Source organism: Cyclopterus lumpus, chromosome 4 (genome assembly GCF_009769545.1).
Source record: "Cyclopterus lumpus isolate fCycLum1 chromosome 4, fCycLum1.pri, whole genome shotgun sequence".
In the NCBI taxonomy this organism is placed as follows: Eukaryota; Metazoa; Chordata; class Actinopteri; order Perciformes; family Cyclopteridae; genus Cyclopterus; species Cyclopterus lumpus.
In genome coordinates this window covers 3,686,936-3,699,009 of record NC_046969.1, presented here as the reverse complement: position 1 = coordinate 3,699,009, position 12,074 = coordinate 3,686,936, and the positions used below count along the sequence as shown (strand labels likewise).

Genomic DNA, 12,074 nt, shown 5'->3' with positions numbered 1-12,074 from the left:
TAAAAGAGCTATGAGCTAACGGGGCGAACACAGCTAACAGACCTATGAGCTAACAGGGCTAACACAGCTAACAGAGCAAACAGAGCTAACAGAGCTATGAGCTAACAGGGCTAACACAGTTAACAGAGCTATGAGCTAACAGGGCTAACACAGTTAACAGAGCTATGAGCTAACGGGCTAACACAGTTAACAGAGCTATCAGCTAACGGGGCGAACACAGCTAACAGAGCTATGAGCTAACAGGGCTAACACAGCGAACAGAGCAAACAGAGCTAACAGAGCTATGAGCTAACGGGGCTAACACAGTTAACAGAGCTATGAGCTAACAGGGCTAACACAGCTATGAGCTAACGGGGCTAACACAGTTAACAGAGCTATGAGCTAACGGGCTAACACAGTTAACAGAGCTATGAGCTAACGGGGCGAACACAGCTAACAGAGCTATGAGCTAACAGGGCTAACACAGCGAACAGAGCAAACAGAGCTATGAGCTAACGGGGCTAACACAGTTAACAGAGCTATGAGCTAACAGGGCTAACACAGCTATGAGCTAACGGGGCTAACACAGTTAACAGAGCTATGAGCTAACGGGCTAACACAGTTAACAGAGCTATGAGCTAACGGGGCGAACACAGCTAACAGAGCTATGAGCTAAAAGGGCTAACAGGGCTAACACAGCGAACAGAGCAAACAGAGCTAACAGAGCTATGAGCTAACGGGGCTAACACACCTAACAGAGCTATGAGCTAATAGGTCTCAGTGTTTGTTGTATAACCACGCAGTCACATGAAATCACTTGAGTGCATGGACGACATACACTTAATGGATTGTACAAGAATGTAAGCCTTAGCTACCAGAGATATGCTTCTCTTGGTCTTCAAGGTCCCTGTAAAGTACCGGACACTGGAGTTGCTCATGGCGATCTTACATCCAAGGCTGTGTTGGCTTCTTCAAACTGAATCCTAGTATCTAAAGTAAGAGGCCTCTTGTCACAGCTGGATGGAATGTAGTTCATGCCTTTATCTGCATCCTATCGCGATGGGCTCCTCACTGCTCACAACAGTTCTTTCAGAACGCCGCTTCTGGGATTTTTTACCAGAGAAAACATGTCATGTTTCACCACTTCTCAGACATCGGCGTTGGCATCCAGTTGAATCAGGAATTCGTCCTGATTCTTGAAAACTTTTTGTTTTAAAAAAGTCCTGCATCGCCTTTTGCTCCCAATAAATCTCTGACGGGCTCTATGAGACCTCTGAGGTCATCTGGCCTTTTGGGCGTTTTACGAGGCTTCAGCACAAAGTTGAAGAAGCTGCTTTTATGTTTTTTTGTGCTCCCAGCTGATGGAATATTCTGTCAGACTGCATCAGCTCAGCCTCGCTGTTAACATTTAAAAGCAGGCCGACAACATCCCCCTCGTCTCCTGTGCATTTGATTAGCTTTATCTTGATGTGGCTGTCTGTTTTAATTACAAATAGGGTTGTGTGTGTATGTGCCTTTAATGCCTGCTGCCTCGATGTGAAGCTCACTGTATTTCCCTCCGAATGAATGTGCTCATGTCCCTGCTTTGGGGCTAGTGAGCAAGAAGTCCTCACAGCTACAGTAAGCCAGACAGAACTGACAAAAGCCTGTGTGTGTGGGTGTGCGTGTGTGTGTGCATGTGTGTGTGTGTGTCTTACTCTGACAAGCTCCTCGGGGAACTGTCCTCGTGAGTTCTCGGGGACGTTGATGGGCGGAATGACCCAGTCCCTCTTCACCCGCCTCAGAGTGCCATCGCCCCTGACAACCACGCTGCGCCATGGAAACAAGATCTCTGGTACCCGCTGAGTCAGTGTTGCATCACTGTGCTTCACCTGCAGAGACAGTAAACAAGTGTTGAGTGCTGGGAACACACACACACACACACACACACACACACACAGAGTTGCAGAGTCAGCCTGGGAAGGCTTGGTGACTCAGGGTGTTTCTGACCTCATTCCACTGGCTTAGATTAATGCTCCCATTATAGTCCGTCTGATAAATTACCACCACCTGTCAGTATGTGTATGTGTATGTGTATGTGTGTGTGTGTGTGTGTGTGCGTGATCTGCATGACTGGTCAGTGAGCAGCTACACCACAGGTTCCACAGAGGACGATAAGGAAAAGGGCTTCTCATTTCCTCGGCCTTCCCAGAGGACAGCACCTGACCTTTGGGACACCATGTTCTGGAAGGGTTTGATTCCATTCCGTTACATTTATGAAATACAATTAATCTAATATTGTACATCACTAACTAATTGAATGTATAGAATGCATTGTAAAACATACATCAGAGATGTGAGTCATTACATAAGAGGTTATCAAGTAAATGACTAACAACAACAAAAAGAGACCTTTCCAATCAGCGATAAGAAAGACTTTTTTTGCGATTAAATTGGTATGATTGTAATTTTATATTTCATTAGCATTTATAGTAAGAATAAACAGTATCTAACAATAGCCATGTTCATTGTTTACATTCATAATGATCTTTTTGGGGAAGGGGCTTTAGAGGAGCAAGCCCCCTGTGCCGGGCTGTTCGCTGGGCTCATTTGGTAGATCTCATTTCTTTACACTCGGAGCGATCCGACGTCACTGGAATACAACTACACCCGAATAAAAGATCTGACTTCAGTGACACCCGCAAGAGGGGTGTTGATACTTCCTTATATTTCTCTTTGAGTAGATCGAACGTTTTTTTTCCACAGAAGTCATACCTCCGGTGCAACAACAGAGTTGTGTCACACTCACCTCTTCTCTTCTCTTGTGGACACAAACACTGTTTTCATTCACTCGAGAAATCCTTTTGATTGTTGATCAGCTTCAGCCAACCACACACATCACTTCCTGCAGGACCTTTCGCAATTTAAAGCCTACCAGGAAATGTATTTGCGAGATGCTGGAAATATTGGGTTAGGAAAAGAGTAGCTTAAGGGTAAGCAAAGCGAATTTAGAAGGATTTACTGAATGAAATCAATCAGCGTTTGTATCAACAGCAAATGGAAACAGAAGCAGATCAGAAAACAGATAGGCCTACGGCGAAAATATGTTCAAAGAAGCAAAGAAGACGGTAATACTTCATACATCTACGGAGTTATTGTACAGTGAACCGACCCGTCACACTGACGCGTGGAGTAAATACACTGTCTCCCTCCTCGCTGGCTGTCAACCTCCATGGCTGCTCCTCACGGGTTCTCCTCGTGAAGGATCGCTGACAGCTTCTTTCCCTCTCAGGGAGTCTCTTCCTCGCTGACGCCGAGAGCAGCGAAAGCATACGGCAGCTAGTTATTTGTGGGCCGCGTTTAGACGAGCAGCCAATCAAGGCCGGCGTCTGGTCTGAATACATGCAGAGGGTCTCGTTAGCGCATCAAACAAACTGGCAGATGGCTGGTGGACTCACTTTGTCTCTGCAATCAGCGCTTGGCCAACTTCAGACGCCTGCCGGGCTGGAAAAGACCATTTTCTATCTGCACATAGTTCATCCACCATTACTGAAGCCTCGGGGGCTTATACTCACTAGAGACAGTATATATATCTGTTTACTGTATACTCAACAGAGACAGTATAAATGAGTGTACTGTATACTCACTAGAGAAAGTGAATACATGTCCATGCAGCAAATATTTCGCCACCATTCTGAATATGACAATACTCCAAATATGAAATGGTTTAAGTAAACCTCATGTTCCGTTTGGATAATCTGAATGAAGCCTTCTCTCTAATGGAGCATTTTTGCAGTTGTGATATGTGTCCTTTATCATTCTCTGTCCTCATGTGTGATATGTGTCCTTCAGCTTCTAGCATCATTCTCTGGACATGTCCTCATGTGTGATATGTGTCCTTCAGCTTCTAGCATCATTCTCTGGACATGTCCTCATGTGTGATATGTGTCCTTCAGCTTCTAGCATCATTCTCTGGACATGTCCTCATGTGTGATATGTGTCCTTCAGCTCCTAGCATCATTCTCTGGACATGTCCTCATGTGTGATATGTGTCCTTCAGCTTCTAGCATCATTCTCTGGACATGTCCTCATGTGTGATATGTGTCCTTCAGCTCCTAGCATCATTCTCTGGACATGTCCTCATGTGTGATATGTGTCCTTCAGCTTCTAGCATCATTCTCTGGACATGTCCTCATGTGTGATATGTGTCCTTCAGCTTCTAGCATCATTCTCTGGACATGTCCTCATGTGTGATATGTGTCCTTCAGCTTCTAGCATCATTCTCTGGACATGTCCTCATGTGTGATATGTGTCCTTCAGCTCCTAGCATCATTCCCCAGAGTCTTTGTGACTTCACGTCTCATAGGGTCCATTGGACCTGGAGGTGTCTGATGCCTGGTGAGCCGGCCTCCCGCGTTGGCCCTGCTGATCGCCCCCCCCCCCCCTCCTCTCTACCTCCTTCTGTTTCATGGATTGGAGTTCCATTCATACATTGTCATATTCATGTAATGTGTTTATGTAACTCTGTAATGCTGTTCATTCTGTACACATGACATCTATTGCTTCTGTCCATCCGGGGAGAGGGATCCTCCTCTGTTGCTCTCCTGAAGGTTTCTTCCCTTTTTTCCCTGTGAAAGGTTATTTTTGGGGAGTTTTTCCTGATTTGATGTGAGGAAAGGGCTTTAGGAGTAAAGCCCTCTGAGGCAAATTTGTAATTTGTGATATTGGGCTATACAAAATTAACTGAATTGAATTAAATTGAATGTTTACGGCTCATTCACTACAACAGTCTCTTTCCTGTTCACCAGCAGTTCTGTGCGTTGAACACAAACCAACTAGCCAACAGTTGGTAAATCTAGAGTAGAAATGAATATCCAGAAGAGAAGAAGGAGAAACTTCATGAAGGACTTTTTATCAATAGGTTTTTGGATATGAACAAATATCTCAATATGAACAAATGGGAACGTGTACCGTGTGAATTCTACAAGTGGGTCTAGATGGAAACGGTTTTACCTGTTCAAGTCCTGCGCTGTTGCCGTTTGGACGGACGAGGAGGTGCACTCTGGTCTTCCAGACCTGTTTGGACTGCGGGTCTTGGGCGTACACCACCTCCACAGCTTTTCCACTTCCCACCAGGCTGAGGCGGCGCAGGGCGTAGACCGCACCGTCCTCACTCACCCCGAAATCAGATGAGTCGCTAACCTGGAACCACACCTTCCTTCTACCGCAGTCCGTGAAGCTCACTGAGGAAGAGAGAGAGAGAGAGAAAGGGACATCAGATTGAGTGGAAAAAGACACAGATGTACACCCAGCAGCCCTGCTGAACCCATTGGTGGTTCATGTTCTCATATTGTCATTCATCGAGTAGTAGTCAGGATTTAACTCAGATCCCACATGTGAGGATAAGTTTGCTGAAAAGAGAATAGTTATGGATGCAAAGAATTTTTGAATATTTCCAGTGGTGCCATAAACATTTTTTGGGGGGAGTTTGAACCATCGTGGAAAATGTAGCTTTATTCCAAAAGTGTTGAACTTCTTCCACACCAAACTGGAAGAACCATTACATTGGGGGCTTTGTCATGTTGAAACAGGCCTTTCCACAAACTGTTGACTCAAAGACAAATGCACACCATTGTCTAAAATATCATTGGATGCAGTGGGATTGACATTTCTATCTGTGGAGATTCTCAATCATCCAGGTCCTTGTCTATTTAGAGTTTCGTAGTTGAAGGGGACTGGACTTCCTTTAGACCCTTGAAGATGTCTCGTTCCAATGCAATGACAGCGTTCATTCGAATGGGGCCAGTCTGACCATTTGGTACATTCAGTGTTACTCAGCAAAACCCGATGTGGGCATCTTTAGGTCCAACAAATTGTTCAATGCATTCTCTGTCTTTTTGAAGTTTGAATCCATCATCATCCTTGTTGCACTTGATAGCAGTCTTCCTCTCTGCCTTTATTGGCACGCTACTTCGTCACATTGCCGACACCTGTAAATCTGTGGATTAGTGGGAAACTACCAGTTGGACTGTTTATCGAGTCACCCTTGTGCATGTGAGATAAAAAAGACGGTGACCCACTCGTATAAAAGTATTTCCATAGCGCTACTCGAGGTCCAAAACTCCAAAGGGAACCGTAAAATGTCTGGGAGCCCCCATCAGCCCGCTAGAACTTTGAGAACTCAAAACAGCTTTAGGAAACTAAGCATTATTTGCCTTTGACCAAGCATTTATAGATACATTTGGAACTGAGAGGCCAAACCATGCAAATGGACACCCAGTGGAGCAACCTGGGGAAGTTGGGAAAGGTTTAGCTTTTACAGCTATGCAAATTACTTCTGGCGTGTGATTGTGATCGCTTTGATTCCTTCAAGTAGAGTCACACTCAAAAGATTCCCCAAACTCTCTATTTATGTCTATATTGCGCTACCTGGAATAAGACAAACTCTGAAAGTGCTTCATCCTGTGGTATAATGGTAAATAGTAAACAAACACTCAAATATTCACACTCAATATTTACACCTGCGCCTTAAAACAAACATGTTGGTTTTTAACTATTTAGCCATCATGCAACACACAGATGCAGCATATAATGTGTGAAGCAGTTACAGTGCAGGAAAAGAGTTCTAAAGCTGCTTTAGGGGAAATGTATGGGATAAAACAGGCTTTTAAGAGGTTGAAAGAGTGGAAAAAAAGTGAATGCTGAAGAAAAAAAGTCATGTAAAACCTGCATGAGAGAAACGCCGATGGACCTGGCCAGAGAAAGTTTAGCCTGCCCGTAAATCCCAAAGCCTGAAGACGGGATTTGCAGCAGTAACGAGACCAGCTTTCAGCAGCGACAGTGGCCTTTTCTCTCTCTCTCCGCAATTTCCTCATCTTTATTTGTTTGCCAAGTACCTTTCTCAGAGGAAATAGCTTTTTTGCTGCCTGGTGGTGGTGGGGGGGGGGGTGTAAGTGCAGCACTGCGACTGCATTTCCAGAAATCATCTCACGTTTCGGGGAAGTTTTTTGCCGCACACTCAAGCAGAACTAAGCCGGCGATGTTCAAATGTCAGCTCCTCGCGTGAACAAGTCAGTGCGCCTCCGCCTCAGCTGGAGCAGAGACTGTGTGTGTGTGTGTGTGTGTGTGTGTGTGTGGTTTCGATCGTAGTGATGGAGAATGAAACCAGGACGAGGAGGATGGAGTCATGCTAAATGTTTTCATGCTCATACGTCCTGTCGTCCGCATTGAGCCTCGGCTACACTTTCCTGAGAGGAGACCGAAACATTCAGATATTTTATACTAGCAACGTTCCTCAGAGCTCCTGAAAGCTCTCCGGTGTCTCTGCCCATTTCATTTCATCAGTAATAAATCTGTGGACTACTTTTATTAATCAAGTAATCTATAAAATCCCAGAGCCCAAAGGGATCAATTAGGTTCAGCTTTCAACATTTGAAAGCAACTCAATCCATAAATTATTCAAACACAAGGATGCAACATCTTATTTTGGCTGAGGACTGCCATTGTGATTTGAACCATTTGGAAAAAATGACTTATTGAGATCATTTTGACTGATGCTGCAATTGCGAGATAATTGGTGATATTAGAGGGATTGATCATTATCCGCATGATTATTCTCATTTGAAAAACATTAAAATGATTATGGTGTGATTTTTGCAGTGATCCGCACCAAACAAAGATGTTTTCTGAAGTTTATAGAATATTATGTGGAGGCCAGGACCACAATATTGTATTTATATTGGTCTTTTGACACACATTCTGCCTATAAATACAAATATAATGCATCCTGTGATTTGAAAATGGTAGGATGCGTATTGTGACATTTTGATCAGATTTGATAAAACGTGTCTAATTGAATGAGACGAGCCTGCGTGTGGAGGCCATGTTTCTTAAACATGTCGCCTCCCTGACTGACTGAAGGAACAGCTGGAGTCATGTAAATAGACACTCAATGCCTATTTTTCACTGAGTACTCACTCCAAATACTAGAAGACCCAGTTACAAACTGTCACAATGCTGCTTTTTATATGCATTCAAATTTAAGTGAGGGGCCTCGTTGTTGAACTGGAGATTTTCACGGCGCGTTATGGCATTAATGTCATCTTAATACGTCTCCAACTGCGATAACAGCTAAGGATGAGTACCGCCGACATCACCGGAATGTTCTGCACATTCTTGGCTAACATAGCGGACATAGCGGGTTGTCCATTAACCATTGAGGCCTGGACAACATCGTGTGAGGAAAGGCCAGCCGGACTCATGATGTCCACAGACATCAGACTGACAGATATGTTGCCGTAAGAGCTCAACTGCTGACGTGGCTTAAAAAAAAACTAACAAGTTGCTATACAGATTAGTTGCCATCAGAGTTGATCAAATCCAGATTATTTTGTCAACCAGCAACCAGAAATCGAAAATGGAGCAGGTGAAAGTAACCCAACCCTAGTCGGCACTAGTTGTATGACATTAAAAAAAGGAAAAATACATGCTCATATGGTAAATAGACTTTTATAGATCTTTTCTAGTCTTCCGGCCACTCAAAGCTCTTAAACACTACCTGTGATCATTCACCCATTCATACACTGATGGGAGGAGCTACCATGCAAGGTACCACCTGCTCATCAGGACTAACTGATTGAAGGACATCCCTGCTCTACCACTGAGCAACAGTCACTCACATATCTATATTGTAAGACACTAAATAGTCTCTGATACATACTTCTGTCTGGTTATGTTTTCCATATTCGGGATGCTAATTTATTCAGCTCCTCCTCACCTTGTTCACAGTTTTATTTTTAGCGGCGTTGCAAAAGTTGATTTGAAATGTGCCTGATGGCTGGATGGAAATAGCCCTTCTGAGACGGAGACGAGAGAGACTGGACGAGAGAGGGAAACTAAGAGAAGGGGTCACCACGGACGTGATTCCCCCATATGTGTGTGTGTGTGTGTGTGTGTGTGTGTGTGTGTGTGTGTGTGTATAGTCACATGACCTCACCCATTGGGTTGTGGACTGCTGTTATGAAGCCTCAAGTTGGGCGCTTTGCAGCCACCAATCTTGGGTTTTGGAGGTTGGTTGATAGACATTATTGTATTCATCACTGTAGTTGTTAATTTCTCCTTCTCCATTATTATAGTTTTATTTCACGTTGTTTTACTACTATTACTGTTTCAGCTTTATCGTGTTATAATTCGCGTGCATCGTCTCAAACTGTGAAGTTGATGAATTGCTTTGTCTTTCCTGCTGTTTTTACGGTCACACTTGGAACCGCACTGACTGGTGAATTTCGTATGAATTACAATAATGTATGCGGAGCGTGCACTTCCAGAAACCTGATAACAGTCACTTCCATTTTTCAGGTAAAGTTGGTGAACTATTCTTCATTTCTCATTCTTTGGTTTGGGTTTCCAAATCCTTTCACATGTGAGTTATGGAAACCTCCGTCAGGATCCTGAGTGGTTTTATTCCTTTTTAAGCACATATTTGAATTCCCTTTCTTTTTTTAAACGAGACATTTTCAGGGACTGTGTTTGGACAGCATGCGTCTACGTTATTAATTTAGGAAACATCCTGTTCTAATAATGTTCAATGCGATACACAAACATTGAATCTCTCCTCCCTTTCAGAAGTCATTCAGCACTTTTACTGACTTGTATATCGGCTCATAAAATCTTCTAAAGTCACAGTAAATTAAATATAGACAGCATGATGTCCAGAATTTCTTCTGATTAAATATGAGCATTTTCATTGGTAAGAACGATCAATAAACACAATCAAAAGGTATCAAACTACCAAAGCCTGTGGAGTGATGATTGTGTCTTGTTTCAACAGCAGCTGAGGTTTCTAGTGAATCAGACAGAAACCGAACACCATCACGTCCATCATCAACACCAAGTTAACGCCGCCCCCCTAAATATCTCAACAGACACAACGCACAGGATCATAGGAGACTCTGCTCTTCTCCGCCTGAGCCCGGAGCTCCCTTTGAGATAATGTAGGAGATCAAAAAATAGATATGTACAAAAAGAAAACGTCTTTATGAACTCACATTCGTGTCTGTTATATTCTATTTCCCTGTGACTTATTAACGAGTTATTGGGCTCAGGGCGGTCTGTGATGATAAATCAAATCAAACAAGCAGAAAAGGCAAAAATAATTTTCTAGTTGAGCTGTTCGCCATATGCACGCCTCGACAGAGCGGAAGTCACTTTGTTTGAAGGCAACGATGAAGTTTGATAAAGTCTCTCCAATTGTCTAGAAGCTGCACAGATGCAGAAATATTCTTTACACATTCAATTGTTTGATGTGACAAAAAAAATAGTATAACTTATCCATTTAGAGGGGTTCAAATATTACGTTTGTCTGAGGATGGCATTACAGGAGAGGGAATGGGGTTATTAAAATCAAAAGGCTTTATCACTTGGGAACATTAACTAGGGATAAGCACATTACATCCTCATTACATTTTGTCTCAGGAGTTGACAATTTGGCTAATAGGAAATACTCTGGAGAGTCTCAAACGGAAAGGGGTCAACCTCTGGTGGCGCTCAAGGGGGGAGGGGGGGTTATTAAGTCGTCTTCTGGTGACAAGAATTCAAAAGCATGAGAATCCAACAGTAAGTTATTTGAGTAAACCTTCTGCAATGTTTGTCATGGGGTAAATAAGACCAGGCACAAGAGGAACGTCAATGCACCAGAGCTTAGCTGAGGAACGAGAATTACTATTACTCTCTCAAGACAAGCAAACTTCATCCTCATTTCATCATGTACATTCTGTGGAGTGCCCCTTCGCGGACCATAACTTATATAAATAAATATATATATATATATATATATATATATATATATATATATATATATATATATATATTAATATATATAAATATATATATATATATATAAAAATATTTATATATATATATATATATATATATTAATATATATAAATATATATATATATATATTTATATATATAAATATATATATATATATAAAAATATTTATATATATAAATATATATATATATATATATATATATATATATATAAATATTTATATATATATATATATTATATGTTATGAACACAAACACGAGGGCGTTAGATGTTCCGACGTTTATAGTAAGAACATCAAGTGTAAAGCAGTATAATATAATATATAGTATATGAAATATAAAGCAGAAATAGTGGTTATTTCTTTCATGGTGGATGGCGGAAATGATAACCGTTTCCACAGAGATAAGCCACGCCCCTTCTCCGGCACGAATTAAGTGAATGACGCAAATAAACATCAAAAAGTCGGGCGAGTAAATTCACGGGAGTAAAGCCGGTGTGAACGCAGCATTACTTAGCATACGGAACTTAGCGTATGTAACATAACTGAACTATAATATTGAGCTTTCCCTAACCCGTTAAGTTATGTCCACAATAAGTTACTTCCTCCTTTGCCGTCGTATTTAACACAGCCACTAGACTTCGGCATCCTCTTCAATTAGATTATTTAGTATTTTGCATTTTGCTGACATTTACTCGTCACGCCCCTATTTTCTTAGGGGTCACGGTATTCTGATCAACTGAAGGCGATTACATCTGCAGAACGTCATGAATGCCGTGTTCGGTACAGGCCTGTGGCTAACAGATGTCCGTTTCAAATAAAAGCCTGGTAATCACTGCAGTGGTGGTGAATAAAGGAGAGTTTACAGTATCTACCAACATATACACAGATAACAATAGAGCTGTGATAACCCAATTATGGACGATAAACTGACACGCGTACGCATGGGTAGGACTTTAGAGTTGTGTTTATATTCTGAATGGTTAGTGGTGAATGTTTAGTAATATATGAAGGCAGTATCCATTTTTAAATGTTTCAAATGTGCATGTTTTACATCTTGAGACAAAGTGCTGGCAGAGGAAGGGCTGTAAGATGAATTAATATAATCGAATGAATGGGCCCGTGTCTGAAAGAGCTACTCCATAATGGAGAAGGTGCATTTTCTAAGAACCCCAATCCTGAATGTGCCCCACAAGTGCAGCTTGATCAATGCACTGCTGGGATCTGATCAATAACCTCGCTGGAAGAAAAAAAAGTTCCAGCGCACGCACACACGCACACACAC

The 12,074-nt window shown here is 42.2% G+C and overlaps 1 protein-coding gene across 1 annotated transcript in view; it reads right to left on the bottom strand.

The window, feature by feature from the left end:
- The window catches only part of LOC117729557 (cadherin-2-like), a 69,683-nt gene that overhangs the window by 28,381 nt on the left and 29,228 nt on the right, over positions 1-12,074 (bottom strand). The window contains exons 3-4 of the mRNA XM_034530751.1: positions 4,972-5,201; positions 1,677-1,850 (exon numbers count right to left, since the gene is read on the bottom strand). Coding sequence (XP_034386642.1) covers positions 1,677-1,850; positions 4,972-5,201 — 404 coding nt within the window. The remainder of the gene's footprint in view (positions 1-1,676; positions 1,851-4,971; positions 5,202-12,074) is intronic.